The following is a 20,052-nucleotide window of genomic DNA, read 5'->3' on the forward strand; positions in this document are numbered from 1 at the left end:
GTTTCTCTGGCCACACTGGTGGCCAGGAGGCATTTTCAAAGCTCTGGGCCACGGGCAAAAATGATCAACCACATGCATCCCAACTCCTTTGGGTCAGTGTCTGGGAAGAAGGCAGCAAAAGTGGAGCTTATTGTAGACAGTGGCCAAGCATCATACCTGTTCTGACCTCTGTGTTTCTCATGCAACAGTGGAGGACTTTGCTAACTCCTAAAAATCAAAACCGTGCAGACCCTGGCTCCCTTGCTCAGCTCACACAGCGAGGTGGACTTAAAACCCAGGCGTTCTCCCTGCAATCACAACAGCAACTGTTGACAACAGCAGTTGTTGCCAGAAGCTGGGAATGGGCAACAGGGGATGGGTCACTTGATGATTCCCTGTTCTGTTCATTCCCACTGGGGCACCTGGCACTGGCCGCTGTTGGAAGGCAGGATACTGGGCTCGATGGACCTTTGGTCTGACCCAGTAGGGCCGTTCTTATGTTAGATTAACTGTTTTCATTAGTGACAGGTTTCAGAGTAACAGCCGTGTTAGTCTGTATTCACAAAAAGAAAAGGAGTACTTGTGGCACCTTAGAGACTAACCAATTTATTTGAGCATAAGCTTTCGTGAGCTACAGCTCACTTCATCGGATGCATACTGTGGAAAGTTAGAAGATCTTTTTATATACACACAAAGCATGAAAAAATACCTCCTCCCACCCCACTTTCCTGCTGGTAATAGCTTATCTAAAGTGACCACTCTCCTTACAATGTGTATGATAATAAAGGTGGGCCATTTCCAGCACAAATCCAGGGTTTAACAAGAATGTGGGGGGAGGGGTAGGAAAAAACAAGGGGAAATAGGTTACCTTGCATAATGACTTAGCCACTCCCAGTCTCTATTCAAGCCTAAGTTAATTGTATCCAATTTGCAAATGAATTCCAATTCAACAGTTTCTCGCTGGAGTCTGGATTTGAAGTTTTTTTGTTTTAATATTGCGACCTTTAGGTCTGAGATCGAGTGATCAGAGAGATTGAAGTGTTCTCCGACTGGTTTATGAATGTTATAATTCTTGACATCTGATTTGTGTCCATTTATTCTTTTACGTAGAGACTGTCCAGTTTGACCAATGTACATGGCAGAGGGGCATTGCTGGCACATGAAGGCATATATCACATCGGTGGATGTGCAGGTGAACAAGCCTCTGATAGTGTGGCTGATGTTATTAGGCCCTGTGATGGTGTCCCCTGAATAGATATGAGGGCACAGTTGGCAATGGGCTTTGTTGCAAGGACAGGTTCCTGGGTTAGTGGTTCTGTTGTGTGGTATGTGGTTGCCGGTGAGTATTTGCTTCAGGTTGGGGGGCTGTCTGTAGGCAAGGACTGGCCTGTCTCCCAAGATTTGTGAGAGTGTTGAGTCATCCTTCAGGATAGGTTGTAGATCCCTAATAATGCATTGGAGGGGTTTTAGTTGGGGGCTGAAGGTGACGGCTAGTGGCGTTCTGTTATTTTCTTTGTTAGGCCTGTCCTGGAGTAGGTGACTTCTGGGTACTCTTCTGGCTCTGTCAATCTATTTCCTCACTTCCCAGGTGGGTATTGTAGTTGTAAGAATGCTTGACAGAGATCTTGTAGGTGTTTGTCTCTGTCTGAGGGGTTGGAGCAAATGCGGTTGTATCGCGGAGCTTGGCTGTAGACGATGGATCGTGTGGTGTGGTCAGGGTGAAAGCTGGAGGCATGTAGGTAGGAATAGCGGTCAGTAGGTTTCCGGTATAGGGCGGTGTTTATGTGATCATCGTTTATTAGCACTGTAGTGTCCAGGAAGTGGATCTCTTGTGTTGACTGGACCAGGCTGAGGTTGATGGTGGGATGGAAATTGTTGAAATCATGGTGGAATTCCTCAAGGGCTTCTTTTCCATGGGTCCAGATGATGAAGATGTCATCAATATAGCGCAAGTAGAGTAGGGGCATTAGGGGACGAATGGACACAAATCAGATGTCAAGAATTATAACATTCATAAACCAGTCGGAGAACACTTCAATCTCTCTGGTCACTCGATCTCAGACCTAAAGGTCGCAATATTAAAACAAAAAAACTTCAAATCCAGACTCCAGCAAGAAACTGTTGAATTGGAATTCATTTGCAAATTGGATACAATTAACTTAGGCTTGAATAGAGACTGGGAGTGGCTAAGTCATTATGCAAGGTAGCCTGTTTCCCCTTGTTTTTTCCTACCCCCCCCCACATTCTTGTTAAACCCTGGATTTGTGCTGGAAATGGCCCACCTTGATTATCATACACATTGTAAGGAGAGGTTTCAGAGTAACAGCCGTGTTAGTCTGTATTCGCAAAAAGAAAAGGAGTACTTGTGGCACCTTAGAGACTAACCAATTTATTAGAGCATAAGCTTTCGTGAGCTACAGCTCACTTCCTCAGATGCTCACGAAAGCTTATGCTCTAATAAATTGGTTAGTCTCTAAGGTGCCACAAGTACTCCTTTTCTTATTGTAAGGAGAGTGGTCACTTTAGATAAGCTATTACCAGCAGGAGAGTTGGTTTGTGTGTGTGTGTGGGGGGGTGAGAAAACCTGAATTTGTGCTGGAAAGGGCCCAATTGATTACCATACACATTTTCAGGAGAGTGATCGCTAATGTCAGCTAATGTCAGGAGGGCAGAGGAAAAAACCACACCCCCAACTGCCATAGCTCTGGCAGCAAAAGCCCCAGTGTAAATGTAGATAGACCAAGTCCTTGTACCTGTATAGATTATTCCCTTCAGGAAACTGCTATAAACTATACCAGCAGAAGTATAAACTGCATCATTCCTCGGAGGGTTTGTGAGACAGCAATACCAAGAAACCCTTTCTAGTGTAGGCAACAACCTCAATGAGATGGTGGCACTCTTATCACAAGCAGACGGCACTGATGCTTGAATAGGCTGGTTTCTGTTTGAATGTCGTGTAGCATGCACATATGGTTTGGTCCATCTACATGCTCTGTGCAGAGCAGCTCAAATGCTGAGCATACTTTGCTGCATGCTAGGTGAAATCGGCCTGGATTTGAAACAGGCCTGAGCCCCAGTCCTTCGCTCTGCAAAAATACATGGCTGCAAAATGGCTTAATTTGGGTTAGAAAAGGAGGGGAGGCAGAGTAAATCACTGAGCATAGAGTTGACTAACCAATTTATTTGAGCATGAGCTTTCGTGAGCTACAGCATAAAAAAGAAGCTTACAAGAAGTGGAAGGTTGGACATATGACCAGGGAAGAGTATAAAAATATTGCTCGGGCATGTAGGAATGAAATTAGGAGGGCCAAATCGCACCTGGAGCTGCAGCTAGCGAGAGATGTTAAGAGTAACAAGAAGGGTTTCTTCAGGTATGTTGGCAACAAGAAGAAAGCCAAGGAAAGTGTGGTCCCCTTAATGAATGAGGGAGGCAACCTAGTGACAGAGGATGTGGAAAAAGCTAATGTACTCAATGCTTTTTTTGCCTCTGTCTTCATGAACAAGGTCAGCTCCCAGACTGCTGTGCTGGGCATCACAACATGGGGAATAGATGGCCAGCCCGCTGTGGAGAAAGAGGTGGTTAGGGACTATTTAGAAAAGCTGGACGTGCACAAGTCCATGGGGCCGGACAAGTTGCATCCGAGAGTGCTAAAGGAGTTGGCGGATGTGATTGCAGAGCCATTGGCCATTATCTAAACTCGTGGCGAATGGGGGAAGTCCCGGACGACTGGAAAAAGGCTAATGTAGTGCCAATCTTTAAAAAAGGGAAGAAGGAGGATCCTGGGAACTACAGGCCAGTGAGCCTCACCTCAGTCCCTGGAAAAATCATGGAGCAGGTCCTCAAAGAATCAATCCTGAAGCACTTACATGAGAGGAAAGTGATCAGGAACAGTCAGCATGGATTCACCAAAGGAAGGTCATGCCTGACTAATCTAATCGCCTTCTATGATGAGATTACTGGTTCTGTGGATGAAGGGAAAGCAGTGGATGTATTGTATCTTGACTTTAGCAAAGCTTTTGACACGGTCTCCCACAGTATTCTTGTCAGCAAGTTAAAGAAGTATGGGCTGGATGAATGCACTATAAGGTGGGTAGAAAGTTAGCTAGATTGTCGGGCTCAACGGGTAGTGATCAATGGCTCCATGTCTAGTTGGCAGCCGGTATCAAGTGGAGTGCCCCAAGGGTCGGTCCTGGGGCCGGTTTTGTTCAATATCTTCATAAATGATCTGGAGGATGGTGTGGACTGCACTCTCAGCAAATTTGCGGATGATACTAAACTGGGAGGAGTGGTAGATACGCTGGAGGGCAGGGATAGGATACAGAAGGACCTAGACAAATTGGAGGATTGGGCCAAAAGAAATCTGATGAGGTTCAATAAGGATAAGTGCAGGGTCCTGCACTTAGGATGGAAGAACCCAATGCACAGCTACAGACTAGGGACCGAATGGCTAGGCAGCAGTTCAGCGGAAAAGGACCTAGGGGTGACAGTGGACAAGAAGCTGGATATGAGTCAGCAGTGTGCGCTTGTTGCCAAGAAGGCCAATGGCATTTTGGGATGTATAAGTAGGGGCATAGCGAGCAGATCTAGGGACGTGATCGTTCCCCTCTATTCGACATTGGTGAGGCCTCATCTGGAGTACTGTGTCCAGTTTTGGGCCCCACACTACAAGAAGGATGTGGATAAATTGGAGAGAGTCCAGCGAAGGGCAACAAAAATGATTAGGGGTCTGGAACACATTAGTTATGAGGAGAGACTGAGGGAACTGGGATTGTTTAGTCTGCGGAAGAGAAGAATGAGGGGGGATTTGATAGCTGCTTTCAACTACCTGAGAGGTAGTTCCAGAGAGGATGGTTCTAGACTATTCTCAGTGGTGGAAGAGGACAGGACAAGGAGTAATGGTCTCAAGTTGCTGTGGGGGAGGTTTAGTTTGGATATTAGGAAAAACTTCTTCACTAGGAGGGTGGTGAAACACTGGAATGCGTTGCCTAGGGAGGTGGTGGAATCTCCTTCCTTAGAAGTTTTTAAGGTCAGGCTTGACAAAGCCCTGGCTGGGATGATTTAATTGGGGATGCGTCCTTCTTTTGAGCAGGGGGTTGGACTAGATGACCTCCTGAGGTCCCTTCCAACCCTGATATTCTATGATTCATCGGATGCATACTGTGGAAACTGCAGAAGACATTATATATATATATATATATATATGTAGCTCACGAAAGCTCATGCTCAAATAAATTGGTTAGTCTCTAAGGTGCCACAAGTACTCCTTTTCTTTTTGCGAATACAGACTAACACGGCTGTTACTCTGAAACCTGAGCATAGAGTTGTAAGGGGAGGGTCGCCCTCAAGGACCACTGAAACTGGGACCCTCGTGGGGGGTGGTTAGTTCCTGAGGGCTGGGCAATGGGCAAAGGCTGCAGCTATGTGGCCTTTGCAGGAGCTGAGCTTGGCCTCTGCCACTGTGGGAACCTGCAAAGGGCACAGATGCCTTTTGTGCGGTTTGGTTAGAAAAGGCCACGTTAGAGCACACGGAACAAAGCCAGCACCTGCTTCTCCCCCGCAGCACCCGGTACAGCGGCAGCTACATTGTCACACTCCCCCAGGACCCCTTGCAAATCTGCACCTCCACTTGCCGGGGCCCCCTGAAAAATCCACCACACCTCTCCCAGGCCCTCCTGAAAAGCCACAAATTCCCAGACCAGATGCCATCCTCCCTCCCCCGCCCCGGTCTGGTCCAGGCACCAAGCCAAACCTGCATCTGGGGCAATGCATACACCCTGCCGGTGCAGCAGGCTAAGGGTGTGTCACCTCTCCCCGCACCGCCCCGCGGGTGCTGCCCTGCAAAATGCAACCAGCCCCCAAACCCCATGCCGTGCAAAGCAGCAAATGCCTCCTCCTCCTCCTCGGTGCTGCCGGACTTAACAGGCGCCATGCAACCCGCTCGCATACAAAACACGTGCAACCGCCTCCTTCTCCCCGGCGCTCGGCCGGCGGGGGGGAAGGGTCTGTCCTCTGCACCAGGGCTTGCAATGGTACCCCCCCCCTCAAACACTTACCCCGCAGCTGGGTGGGGCTCTGCCGGCTGCACCAGCTCTTGCAATGCGACCCCCTCACCCCCTTATCCCGCAGCTGGGGGGGGGGGCTCTGCCGGCTGCACCAGCTCTTGCAATGCGATCCCCCCCCACTTACCCCGCAGCTGGGTGGGGCTCTGCCGGCTACACCAGGGCTTGCAATGCGACCCCCCCCCCCCCACTCCCACTTACCCCGCAGCTGGGTGGGGCTCTGCCGGCTGCACCAGGGCTTGCAATGGGACCCCCCCACACACTTACCCCGCAGCTGCGTGGGGCTCTGCCGGCTGCACCAGGGCTTGCAATGCGACCCCCCCACTTACCCCGCAGCTGCGTGGGGCTCTGCCGGCTGCACCAGGGCTTGCAATAGGACCCCCCACCCCCTTATCCCGCAGCTGCGTGGGGCTGTCAGCTGCACCAGGGCTTGCAATGCGACCCCCCCACCCCCTTATCCCGCAGCTGCGTGGGGCTCTGTCGGCTGCACCAAGGCTCTGCCGGTGCAAAGCAGGCGCGTGCCTCCCCCAGGGGCAGGCTCGCGCCCCGCCCAGCCAACGACCTGCCGCCCCCCCCCCCCATTCGAACGACGCTCGGGAGCCTGGGGAAGGCAGCGGCCCCCCCTCCCCCCAGCAACAGCTTGTGGGAGTCTGCCCCCCCCCCCGAGAGAGACTCTTCTCCCCCCCTCCACAGGGTCTGGGGTCTCCCCTGAGCCCCCCCCCCGAGACTCTGCCCTCCACAGGGTCTGGGGTTTCCCCTGAGCCCCCCAGTAATCTGAGCCCCCCCCCAAGAGAGTGACTGCCCCCCACAGGGACCTGGCCTCTCCCCTGCATCCCCCCAGCAACCTGAGACCCTCCCCGAGAGAGCAACTCTGCTCCGTGGGGTCTCACCTGTGCCCCCCGCCCCCGAGAGAGCCCAGCCCCCCAGGAATCTGGGGGATCCCTTGCATACCCCCCCACCTGTCTGAGCCCTTCTGAGTGATATTCTGCCCCCCCCCCCCCCATAAGCCACCCCCCAGAGGCTTGGGAGCCCCAACTGCCTGAGCCTTTGAGAGAGTCTCTCTCCACCCACACCCCCCCCAACCCTCCTAGGAGCCTGGGGTCTCCCCATCCCCTGTGAGGTACCCTAGTCCCCTCCCAGAGGAGCCATCGGAAAGGGGGGGGGTCGCCCCCCCCCCATGAGGATGGGGCTGCTCCCTGGTGCCCTGGCCCTGCTCCTGGCCCTGCAGGCGGCCTCGGCCCTGGCTGTAGGCCCAGGGGGGCGCAACCAGCCCCAAGAAGCCACTGCCCACTCATCCTCCACGATGATCAGTGGCATGACAGCCCCGACCGCCATGGCGACACTCTCCGATGCCTTGGCTAGGGCCACCACGCCCGAGGTTGGTGGGCAGACCCTGGAGGCCTCAAGCAAGAAAGTGGTCACCCCGGGCAACGGTGTAGGCTATGAGTTTACCACGGCCAACGGTGAAGAGTATGAGGTCATCACCGGCAGCAACAGCGGGTATGAGGTCACCACGGGCAACGATATCCTGAGCAACACCATGGGCTCTGGGGGAGTGATCGGCGTGGGAGACACCCGCTACAAGTGGCTGGCGTGGAGCAAGTGGTATTGCAACTGTGAGATGGGTAGCATGTCCCGGGTGCGAGACATCGCCTACACGGTGCCCAGCCTGCAGCTAGATCCAGACGACTACAACGCCCTCCGCTTCCAGCGCGTAGCTTGCAGCTACAGCCACTGCAAGTGCAGCCACAAGCACCGTGAGTGCGAGCATGCGAAGGTGACCTGCGATGCCCCCAACCTCTACCTGTGCGCTGTCAGGGATGTCCGGCGGGCCCGGTACCGCCAGGCTCGGCACTTCTGGATACGAGTCCGCATGGAGCTCAAGGGGCTGTGGAAGAGCATCCGAGAGGCCTTCTCCCAGCTCAAGGAGGTGAGGATGGGCTGGTGCTGCCACCTGCCCATAGGAAGGGTGTGGAATGGAGGGTCGTGGACAAGGTATCCAGGCTGCATGGTCTGGGAGTGCAGGGAAGCACAGGCAGGATATCCAGGATTCATGTGCTGGGAGTTTGGGAGCACACAGCCACAGAGCCCAGGGATGCATGGGCTGGGATTCTGGGCGTCAGGATGCATATCTTACAAGGCATTTTATGGGAGCTAAAGGAAGCATCTTTTAATCAACCTACTAAAATATTTCCGCCTCTGGTTTCCCAGTGCATCCTGTCGTCCGTGAATCTTTCAGATTCTAAATGTAAATGACCCTGCCTCCACCCAGGGGTCATTAGCAGGGGTCAGCATCTCTGCATTGATCTCTCTGAGCTAACACATTAGCTAGTAGCAATAGTAGGCTGCTATGCTCTAGGGCAGTGGTTCCCAAACTTGTTCCACCGCTTGTGCAGGGAAAGCCCCTGGCGGGCCGGGCCGGTTTGTTTACCTGCCCCGTCCGCAGGTTCAGCCGATCGGGGCCGCTCCAGCAGCTCCCATCGGCCTAGAGCAGCGAACCGTGGCCACTGGGAGCCGCAATCAGCCGAACCTGCGGACGCAGCAGGTAAACAAAGCGGCCCAGCCCACCAGGGGCTTTCCCCGCACAAGCGGTGGAACAAGTTTGGGAACCACTGCTTTAGGGGATCCTACACTAGAGGGAGGTATCAGAGTAACAGCCGTGTTAGTGTGTATTCGCAAAAAGAAAAGGAGGACTTGTGGCACCTTAGAGACTAACCAATTTATTAGAGCATAAGCTTTCGTGAGCTTTAGATAAGCTATTACCAGCAGGACAGTGGGGTGGGAGGAGGTATTGTTTCATATTCTCTGTGTATATATAAAGTCTGCTGCAGTTTCCACGATATGCATCTGATGAAGTGAGCTGTAGCTCACGAAAGCTTATGCTCTAATAAATTGGTTAGTCTCTAAGGTGCCACAAGTACTCCTTTTCTTTTAGAGGGAGGTATGACACACTACTCTTGCCAGTGTGTTACCAAAGCACTTCGAGGTAAGGGGTGCCTGTGTGTACTGCATAGCCATGAGTACATCAGTGTGATGAACAAATGACACATAATTACAGTGATGCATTTAAAATCGAGGGAAAAAGACAGTTTGAAACAAGAATTTATACGCGGTCAAATGGTGGATTCAACCACTTCAATCGTTAACCAGCAAAATCACCAGGCATTAGCCTGCTTTGCTATAATGACTGTCAGTACATTCTGTACAGTACAGGCAATTGGTGGAATAAATTTTCTTTGAGCTGTTAATAGTAATGGGCCTGATTGTAGGCGGTTAATCAGTTTTCACTTTGGTGGGTGTCTGCAGGAATGAGGGCAGAGTAAAAGCAATCCAGCCTTATTACTCCTGATTCATTCCAGTTGTTGAAGCTACTTATAATGGGCATAAGTTTCTGCAAGTTTCTGCATTTCTGAGATGCTGCAGGCCTCACCGTAGAAACACTCTGCATTTGTTTAACGGGACACCCAGCATGAATGTTTGCAGGATCTGGGCCTATTTATTTTTAAATTTCTGAACATGGCCATTACATAATCTCTGGACAAAGCCTTTTTAAAATTAAAACTCACCAAAATTTGCTGACCCTAGTGATCATGTATTTCTGTGTTCCACCTCCTAGACTGTTGTAGGCATGCAAACTTTAAGCTGTTTAAGGAGGTTAGAATCTAATATTGTTATTGCGTAAAGTGAAAGAGGCACCAAATTAGCGCTTGATTTACATTTACACTGCAGCCTTGGCATTTACGACCCCTTTAAAGCCCATTTGCACTGCTAGAGGGATACAAATGGACCTTAGTCAAATGAGACTCAAGCCTTTCTGATTTTTTTTATATGAACATGCATCTGTGATGGGTAGAGATGATATTTATATGTGAATTAAATACTGGTGCCAGGCGGTGTTGTGAAGGCCAAAAGTACAACTGGGTTCAAAAAAGAATTAGCTATTGATGGATCTCTCCTCCATAGACTTAGCTATTAGTCAAGATGGTCAGGCGGACGCAACCCCATGCTCCAGGTGTCCCTAAATCTCTAACTGCCAGAACCTGGGACCCAGCGACAGGGGTGGATCAGTCGAACTTGCCCTGGTCTGTTCATTTCCTCTGAAGCATTTGGCACCAGCCACTGTTGGAAGACAGGATAGTGGGCTAGATGGCCCATTGGTCTGGTCCAGCATGGCTGTTCATATGTTATTATTGTATGGCAGTAAAACATACATAGTTTGGTCGATTAGCAAGCTAAGCTAATGCTGTTTAATTGATTTTCTTTCTTCTCTAGGAACACAGCTGAAGATGAACTCCGTGTTCAGGGTTAAGCAGCTGCAGTCTCTGTTGTCAGCAGCTGGCAGTAGCACTCAATCACGCTAGTGCCTCCAGTGAAATTTGTAGTAAATGCTCTTTACAAATCAGTATCTACTCCGGTGCTTTATTGGGAAAGTCCATTGTTTCTAAAGGTGAGTGTCATTTCAGCCCCTGTTCTGAGGCATGCTTTAACCAGAGAAGTCACGCTGACCTGGACAGAGAGTGGCTGGCAGTTCCACTGTACCCCAATTGCTTTCCTCACCTCCCAACAGAGAACACAGATGGGATAGTGCGTAGGGTGCTAGATTAGGATTTAGAAGACCTAGCTTCAAGTCCCTTCTTTGCTAGACATGGCCCTCAGCCTCTCTGTACCTCAGTTTCCCATTTGTACGTTGGGGACAACAGGGCCACCCTACCTCACAGGGTGGTGTGAGGATAAATACATTAAACAGTGTGAGGTGTTCAGATACGTAGCTAAGCTAAAACACAGGATAAGCTGGTCTTCCCCCTCACTTTGAAATAGCCAGTTGCTAAAGGTCAAAAGTTTTCAGCAGGTAGATCTGAAAAAGCCCTTGTAGACCATCTAAGTCTGTTCCCCTGCCTGAACGAAGTCGATTTTGCCTGTAGCGAACATAACAGCTAGTAATAGACTGATCTCGGCTTTTATAGCTTTAAAAAGAAAAGGGTTGTTACTTAAACACAGTGGAGTTACTGCCACTCGCACCAACACAGGGGTGGCTCTTCTGAAGTTAATATGCGGCTCCTTGTCTAGGCACCTACGCTGGGGCTGGAGCTACAGGCTCTAACTTTCCAATGTGCTGGGGGGTGCTCACTGCTCAAGCCCTGGCTCTGCCACAGGCCCTGCCTCCACTCCACCCCTTCCCACCCTCTCCCCTGAGCCTGCCATGCCCTCACTCTTTTACCTCCCCCAGCCTCCTGCAGCCACAAAACAGCTGATCTGGAGATGCAGGGATGGAGGGGGAGGCACTGATCGGCAGGGCTGCTGACGTATTACTGTGGCTCTTTGGTAATGTACATTGGTAAATTCTGGCTCCTTCTCAAGCTCAGGTTGGCCACCCCTGCACCAACACAATGCAGAACCACCAATGGAAGCATTATTGTAGGGCTGCGCATGAGTTCTTGGTGTCGACTTTAAGTACAGGGCAACAGGCCAAATTTTGGAGCTCCCCAACTTGAACATTGTCACTTTAAGTTGCAAGCATGCTGGTATCATTGTTGTTAGTAAAGTGTTAATAGTCCAGACCTATTTTCCACCAAAGTAAAGAGAAAGCACAGTTGAAATTGGCACAGGATTAAAATGTTTGTGATAACCCCTCTTAATAGATCAAGGGCCTAATTCTGACCTCACCTTGATTTTACTAAAATTTTAGCTGGTGTAAAGAGTTTAGGGAGTCCATTAACTGCACGCATTTAATCAGCTCCTGTAATTCACAGCCAATGGTACTAGACTTTTGGGCATATTTGTTTAAAAAACATTGCATGCAAATGTGTGTTGCTTGATAGATCAGATCTTTCAAAAATCCAACAGAGGAAATGGATGCTAGTATGATAAAGCAGGAAATGTTTACTGCCAGGAAGAGAACAAAATGGTTTGAAGGTCTAGATGTTATTTTGTGGCACTTATATTTATTAATCTGATTCCCTACCCACCTCCATAGCTGATGCAACTGCCTTAGGTAGAAAGTCAAGGGAATTAGCAACATGCTGCTCCATTTATCACCTAAAGAAATCCCATTCTGTATCAGACTAGAAATAAATTGCAAATTTCTAACACGGTGGGTATTTCACCATTGGAACAACTCACTTAGGAACTGTTGGGTTGTCGCTCAGCAACAGGCATTGAGCCTTCTTGTGGATAGAAATTCTGGTTTTATATTGTTAGCAGGGTTAATGGGTTCCACTACTAAACCAATAACAGGAAATGAGCAGGGGGAGGTCTTCAGGCTCGTTCTGCAGTAGAATCTCAGAGTTACAAACTGACCAGTCAATCACACCCCTCGTTTGGAATTGGAAGTATGCAATCAGGCAGCAGCAGAGACGAAAAAAGAAATAAATACAGTACAGTACTGTGTTAAATGTAAACTACTAAAAATAAATAAAGGGAAAGCAGCATTTTTCTTACCTCCATTCCCAAGGAGTTTGTAACTCTGAGGTTCTACTGTATTTGCTCTGGTCTAGAAGGCTACCCTGCCTAGCATAACTCCCTTTTACAGCTTTTATTCCTTGTAGAAAGCCTATGCCAGTCCTTGATTTAATTTAGATTTACCAGACCAATTAGTTTGTAGGTCAATCTGCAGTGGGGAGCAGGTAGGGGAAGCTGAGATGATGACTCTTTCATGAATGAGAATGTCACCTTTTTCATCCACCTGAGCATCTTATGTTCTGTATAAATATTTAATAGTAGGAACTGAAAATTATGGAACAGAAGTTAAAGTTTATTTGTAAAGGGGCGGGGGGGGGGGGGAAGGACACAGAGGGACAGTCCAACCTTCCACTTCACAAAACAGGATAGTCTCTTTTCATACAAGCAGTCAGACAAAAATCTTTAACTTTTATTTTATTTTCAAACAAACACACACTGTGTAGGAAAAGTTAAGGTGTGTAAAAGAGAAAGAAGGCTATTTCTGTACAACTGTTCCACAAAATCCTTTTGCACAGAAGAATATAAAATTGTAAATTTTCTACAACAGTGTCTCAGTACAGCAGAGATTATGATAAATACATTTCAGTGTATTTGGATTTATTGTAAGAGGGATCCACCGAATAGCTATCGCTATGGCTTCCCAGTGCTCAGTTTCTTTAGCCGTGATACCTTTTCATATGCAATGCATTTCTTGCTTTAAAAAAAAAGTTTTTTTTTTAGGTAACATCAGAATAGCCCAGCTATTCTATCAGAGTGATTGTTTTCAACAGGCCAGCTGTGAAATCCATAGTTTGTGCAGGAGCTAGAATTTTACATCATCAACTTACTTATTTAAAAATCAAGTTATTGGAAAACTGAGCCAGATTCTTGTGATAAAGCCTGTGCTTTTTTTTTTTCTCCTCTTTGCCAACAGTTGATCTTTTCCAAATGTATGATAGCTGAGTAAGTTCATTCAGCAAAGCATCCCTCCTTCTTACCCATTCTGCCATTTTTTTGCTTGTGGCTTAAAAAAAAAAAATTAAAAAAAATATCCACAGATCCTCCATTTCTTGCACACCGCAAACTTCCATGGGAATTTGAGGCGCTCAAGTGATGGAGGTCCAGGACCTAGTTCTCCAAAACAGCCAGGAAGTAAAAGAGTTCTCCAGAACTCTTTCAGCAAAGAGAGGATTTAGCAGAGCAGAGAAAGCCATCAGGCTTCTGCAGCATTGAATGAGAGAGTTGTTTTTCAGGATTATTTTATCCACAGGGATTCTGGTCTCTGCCTAAGACTGTTCCAGATCTCTCTTTTCCATTTGATTTGCCCAATTGCTTCTGCTCATTGGGAAACTCTTGAGGATTTATAAATGCACAAGTACAGGTGCCTTGCTGCCTCCTACTCATGTGTGAAGAAATGTCCTTGTCATTCTCCATCATCCTGCACCATGTGCAGTTATTTAAAGCATGTAAAGTCACTGCTATTCTGGCAATATTTGCATTCATGTAAATGAGTGTACAATATGCAGGACAACAGAGAGTGAGGCCCCTCCTGCCTCTTGTGGCTTCAGGCTTTTAGTGCTAAAGCTTGTTCTCAGTGGCAAGACTCCCATTGACTTCAATGGGGCAGGATCAGGGCCTTAAAATGAGCATATCACACTTGGCCCTTGACTCCAGTAAGAGCGGAGTGCTTGTTAATGTCAATGGGAAGTTTGGTTCGCTTAAAGACTGCAGAATATTGGTCCTTACTTTGTTTCTCAACGCAAACAGACATGCGGAGCATGGTAAGAAAGGGTTTTGCCCGGATACCATGGACCAGAGAGGTTGGTAGGGAGGGGATGATTTTCATTTAATAGTGACTTGTCAGGTCAAATTGGGATCCAAAACTCAGGTTTTGTTTAAAAATAAGCTTTTAAAAACCAATATCCACCTGTAGATAGAAAAAAAAATTTAAAAAATGGAAACAATTAAAAAACAAAAACCACCACACAAACGTTACATCCCCCTGCAGTAGTTGGGTTGCAGTACACTGCAGTGTTCCGCTAGTGGGGGTGAACATAAAACTGAAACGGACTAGAAACTAAAAGGGGAAAATGACCTATTTTCACTGTCAAAGCTGAGAGAAACATACAAAGTAATCAAAACTACATAAATAGTGAAACGTGAACTTGACTTTTAATTTTTTTTCCAGTTACAATCATCTAACAATACAGAAATTCATGTTGTGAGGTTTTAAAATATGATTTAACCCGACAGTGATTTTTTAAAAAGTCACAGGGCCAGATTTGATTTCTATCAGCGGGGTATACCTGGAGCAACTCTTCTAGAGTCAGATGCCAGATCTGCAGCTGTGTGAGTGATCGAGATTAGGTTGTAACTGGCAGTTAAAATCTTCTAAAAGCTTGCAAAAATAGATGTGCCTTTTGCAACAAACAAAATGGTGTGTTTCCTACTCCGTTGTGTGAAATGTCACCAATTCAAGGCCAGGTTCTGCCCTCATTTAAAGTAGTGTAAATCCAGTGTTGTCATCAGTATTATTCTGGATTTTACACCGAGTTAGATGGAGGCACTCTGCATTTCCACAAATCTAAAAGAAGAGTGCTTGTTCCTCTGACTGGAACCTGGCATGCTGACCAATAATGCCCCTTCACTTTGTAGGAACACTAGCAGGCAAACGAGATGCTTTTGCAACAGGCTTTCAGAGCCTCAGCTAAACAGTAGCTTTATGTAAGTTTCTAGCTTTCAATGTACAAACAGGACTAAAAAAAATAAAAAAAAAAATGCAGAGACTGTCAGGATCTTAACCGTACATCAGACAGACTCCAGTTCAGGGCAAACCATTTTAACCCCTCCCCACCTCGCCTCAGTATGTGCTCATAGAAAGGATGGCAGCATCTCCATTTCGACAATCTGTTCCATGTCAACAAATGCATTTGGCAGTTCTAAAGACACCCTCCCTCAGGATAGCACAAAAGTTTTAGTTTCAGGTTTTGGAAAAACTGAATCAGCATCTGCAGTTCATTTATAAAATACCAAGGAGAACAACACAGTACAGGAGGAAAATCAGTGGAAGAGCACGGACTAGCTTTCTGCAGAAGAACTGATTTATCTCCATAGGTCAGCTTTCAAAGCTTCATCCAGAATATCTTCTGCTGTCAATGCAAATCAGGCCTAAAACTTTTCAGAAACTGGTGAAAAAGAGCGTAGCACATGAAGCAAAAAAACAGAGAATGCAATACAGAGTTTCCTTCTCACCTTTGACCAGAGTGTGCATGTATATAGCTAAGCAACAATACACAAAGAGGTGTGGTTGCAATTTACTAACTCACAAGCATGTTGGGACATACAAATATGAAACAACTAGGAGCGCCTACAGTTCCCAACACAAACTTAGATTATTTTTCCTAATTTTGGGGTGAATTTAATGCTGATAAAAAGGCACCAGATTGGGACCTTTGGAGACCAACATCTTCCCTCCCACTGGGACAACAGCAAGGCAAGCTTCCCACAACACATAGCCCAGCTAGTGTCTTTCACTCTGCTCCAGAGGGGAATCCAGTTGCCGTAGCGCATCCAAACCTGCGCCTTGCCTTAGAGACTACCAGAAATCGTAATAGCAGTGTGTGTCACTGGGGCAGAGACTCACCAAACAGCTGTTAGATAGCTAACAATAGCTTTCCATGGCTACTGACATGGGCTGAATTTGTAGGAGCAGCCTAGAATTTAAGAAGCTCCGTATCCCACTACCAGGTCCCACAAGCCGTCTGGCCCTTCACAAAACAAGGCTGTTTAAAAGGGGAGGCTAGCAAGCTCTGCAGTCCTTGGCTACTTCTCAGTTATCGTGCTCTCAATCCAAGCCACTTGGTAAACCACGCTGATGTTTATACTCTGTACCAAACCATAGCAGCTCTCGTCCACTGTATCAATAACTTACTGCCACACTCATTGATAGGAATCCTGAAGCAGAGCTGTAGTGACAGTTAGCTGCATATCCAGTCAGGCCCCAATGATTCATTTGCTGTTCCAAGATTTAGTCCTTCCCCTTATGGCCAATGTCCTGCTTTGTACAGCTATTGACCAAATGCTCTGCCCGCTTACACCCTGGGCAGCTCCTGCTCTCACGTGTATGGTCATAAATCAAGGGTTATTGCACTGAGCTCAGTGGGAGTTACTCCAGTAAAGAGATGAATTGGGCCCATTGCCTGTAAGCCAGAGGTAATGGGGAGCAATGCCCCCCATAGATGAAAGACAAATCAGCTGCTTGCTCTTCTGGGGAATGTACCAGGGGACTAGTTTCAAAGGTGAATGTAGGGGAGAGATTCAGAGACGAACACTTTGAAGAGACTTTTCAATTCCCAGAGCATATTTCACTTAGAGCGAGTTGCTGTCAAAGCAGCCTTATTCCCCTTGGCTGTGGATGTGTTGGAATTGTTGCAGCAGGCGGTGTGTGCCTTATCCTTTGGGCCCCCACTTCTCATTATTGAAAACTTTATGGTCACATTATTAAAAGCCTGCTCCATAGCTCCTTGAAGCCAAGGTATTCTGTTCATCAACAGGCTTTGGACTGGGCCTTAAGAGAACAATTCTGACTGTATCCACAGTGACTTTGGATGGGATCAGTTCCTGCTGGCATGGGTACACTTTAGAGGAAACATATTGCAGGTAGAGTTTCGTGAAGACGGATGCTCTCTCCTGGAGGACAACTCAATCAGAAAGAGGTAGTAACCGTAATTCTTCAGACGTGTTTGCGGGGGGATACTGAATCATCGCTAGGCGATTCACCTTTAGGGGTTTGTCTCCGGGGCTATTGGCAGTACTGTTCTAATACTGTGGAAATAGACAAGATATAGCTGAGGACTTCTAAATTAGCTTTCCGTCTTAAAACGGAAACAAAAAACCCACGTATGTGTGTGTTTGTACCACACTGGCATCTCTAACAGAAATATGGAGGAAGATCCCCTTTCAACCATGACTGTAGTTTACACGCATCACCTCTTACAGGACTGGTCTCGTCACAGAAACCTGTTCCACACACTGCATGAGACAGGTCTTAAAGCCGCAGGCCAAAGTTGTTCAAAAGTGACTTGGGATTTTAAAGGGGCTGTTTTTCAGAGGCGCACCTCACTTTCTGAAAATCAAGCCACATTAAGGTGTCTCCAAACTGAGGCCCTGAAAATCACTATTCAGTTCTGAAGATATTGGCCATTAATATGTCCTCCTAAGTACGCCGTTGATTGCGGTGTTGGGCATTTCATTGTGCACCTGAAGAAGTATCGAGATCACTGGGTAAATCCATTCCTTCTAAAAGTCCTGTTATATAGCACAGACAGCTCTTTGCAGAATGCTAATCCTCACAACATCCCTGTGAGGTAGGCACGTTATTATGAGCTGGGGAAACTGAGGCAGGGAGGCCACCCTTTTGAAAATAGTCTACTAACTTTGGGTGTTCAACCTGCGACATCAAGAGCCTGATTTTCAGCTGGGTCACGTCCCCGAACTTCAGAAGCTTGGCACTTGTGAAAATCAGCCTCCAAGTTGGGCACCCAAAATTGGTGGAGACCTTTTAAAACGTAGGCCTAAGGCCTTGACTCGGGAAAGCACTTAAGACCAAGCTGCAAGAGGAATCTAAGTCAGAGGCAGGACTAGCACTCGGAAGTTCCGCTCTCGAACAGCTAGACCCTCTATTGCTCACGAATATTCCCATCTTAAAGCTCGGCTAATTAAGTTGTGTAGAGCCACGGACATGAATATTTTCTCGTTCTATTAAAAACCAGTTAAGCCGAACACATTGGTGTTAAACGAGTGTTTTGCTCTGACAGCGATCCTGATCATCAGCCCCTAAATTGGTTCAAATTCCAAAGAGGAAATCGTATAGCTTGAAGACCAGCACATGTTTTAGCAGTGTCCTTTCCCCTCCCACTGAAGGTGGGACCAAGCGATGCTTTGACAGTTTCATGGGCTGATTTTTGATTCTTCACGGCAGCGCTGAAAAACTGTTGAATAGACTGGTGTTTGGCTGTTATTTTTGTGCTTATAGTCATGAATAGAGTTAGAGGGCTCTGAAAAAAAACCAACAACCACAAAACACAAGCTTCTGGGATTCACACGGGGGGGGGGGGGGGAAGCCATTAGGAGCGGAGCTTTCAGTATTAAAAAAAAAAAAGAAAAAACCCCACATTGCACTTTCAATGAAACTTATTAGATGCTGAGAAAACATGTAAAAAAAATCAAAGTTTGAGATCAGTTTGCATAAGTTATTGAGTGAATAAAGCGCTAAATATTTGTATTTCCGCCTGTCTGGCGGACAGGCAATTCAAGTGTGGGCTGTTGATGTAGCCTGGAACCTGCAAAGTGAAACAGATTAAAGCAAGAGTTAAAATGTGGTGGCAGAGAAGAAGAGTGAATTGCATCCCTGTGCAGAAGGTCAGCACAAGGGTTTATGCACCACTTAAACAATCTTGCCCAGAATCTGAGCTGCCCCTAGAGTCGGTGAAGACACAAAGGACTAGCCAGGGAGCATGGACAGGCTTATCAGTTACAGTGGCCGTCTCTAAAAATGAAAGCGGACATCTCTAGCGTTTATGCTTGAGAAGCAAACTTTCTAAAGGTGACCAAAGCATCTGTCTGCCTGAGTTTGCAGAGAGCTGGAAATGCTCTCTCAGATTTGTCTGTGCTGGTGCTAACTCGGACGCCAAGGAAGATACTCCAGATGGCAATGTCATTAACTATTTCACTGTTCAAAACATGTAAGAAAGGAGAAGGAGCACGGGACATGCCCGAGACTAGACTTGGGGAAACAGATGTCTGTATTAAGTTATATCTGCCTTTAACGCCAGCTGAGGGTGGGGTACAGATAGGGAAGAGTGTGTGTTTGATTCGGTTACTGAAGGGGCAAGATTTCAGCTTCCAAAAGTTTGGGAATTGCTGACTGGAGCGGTGCCTGGGGCCTTGTGCTGATTTTCAGCAGAGGGATGAATTTCACCCCCTATAAGAAAGGAACTTAGGAGGTGGCATATGGTTTGGTCTTTTATTTTCCCCCCAGCTTTATATTATGATCTAAGCAGTTTGTAGGGATGTGCTTTCTCTGTTCATCTGGAGATCGGACTGCTGGAGTAATCATATGAAATGATTAGGATGGAGCTGGGGGAGGATTATATTTTAAGGCCAAGCTTTTCAGAAGTACCCAGCCCAACTTGAGATACTACGAAGGTGCCCATTTTACTTTTAGAAGGTGAGGGTCCCGCAGATTCTGAACAGCCACACCCCCTTTAGGGTATATCTACACTGCACACTCAGCCTGGCCTCTGACTTGGGTTTGAGCCCAACCTGCCCTCCACGCAATCCACTCCCAAATTAGTCTGACTTGGGTCAGCCAGCACTCAGGATCCAGGTATTAGGACTCTGCCAAGGAAGGTGGGTTAGAGCCAGAGTCCCAATGTGACTCAGGTCAGCTCAAGCTGCAGACTCGAGTTAGAAGGTCTGCGTAGTGCAATATGGACACATTAAACACGGCTGTGAGACCTGGGTCCAGGAATTGTAAGCCCAGGTTTACAGTGCAGTGGGGACGCTCAATTACGG

The 20,052-nt window shown here is 47.4% G+C and overlaps 2 protein-coding genes across 2 annotated transcripts in view; one reads left to right on the forward strand and one right to left on the reverse strand.

Moving 5' to 3' along the window:
- Window positions 1-7,222: 7,222 nt before the first annotated feature.
- On the forward strand, window positions 7,223-10,435 carry C24H1orf56 (chromosome 24 C1orf56 homolog). Its single transcript, XM_073323499.1, has 2 exons — window positions 7,223-7,969; window positions 10,312-10,435. Exons 1-2 carry the CDS (start codon window positions 7,223-7,225, stop codon window positions 10,321-10,323), a joined length of 759 nt encoding a protein of 252 aa, XP_073179600.1. The 3' UTR covers window positions 10,324-10,435.
- A 2,460-nt stretch (window positions 10,436-12,895) lies between these two features.
- CDC42SE1 (CDC42 small effector 1) overlaps window positions 12,896-20,052 on the reverse strand; it is a 54,919-nt gene continuing 47,762 nt past the window's right edge. The window contains exon 5 of the mRNA XM_073323415.2: window positions 12,896-18,818. The gene's annotated coding sequence lies outside the window, so the exon portion shown is untranslated. The remainder of the gene's footprint in view (window positions 18,819-20,052) is intronic.

This window comes from Lepidochelys kempii, chromosome 24 (assembly GCF_965140285.1).
Source record: "Lepidochelys kempii isolate rLepKem1 chromosome 24, rLepKem1.hap1, whole genome shotgun sequence".
NCBI lineage: Eukaryota > Metazoa > Chordata > Testudines > Cheloniidae > Lepidochelys > Lepidochelys kempii.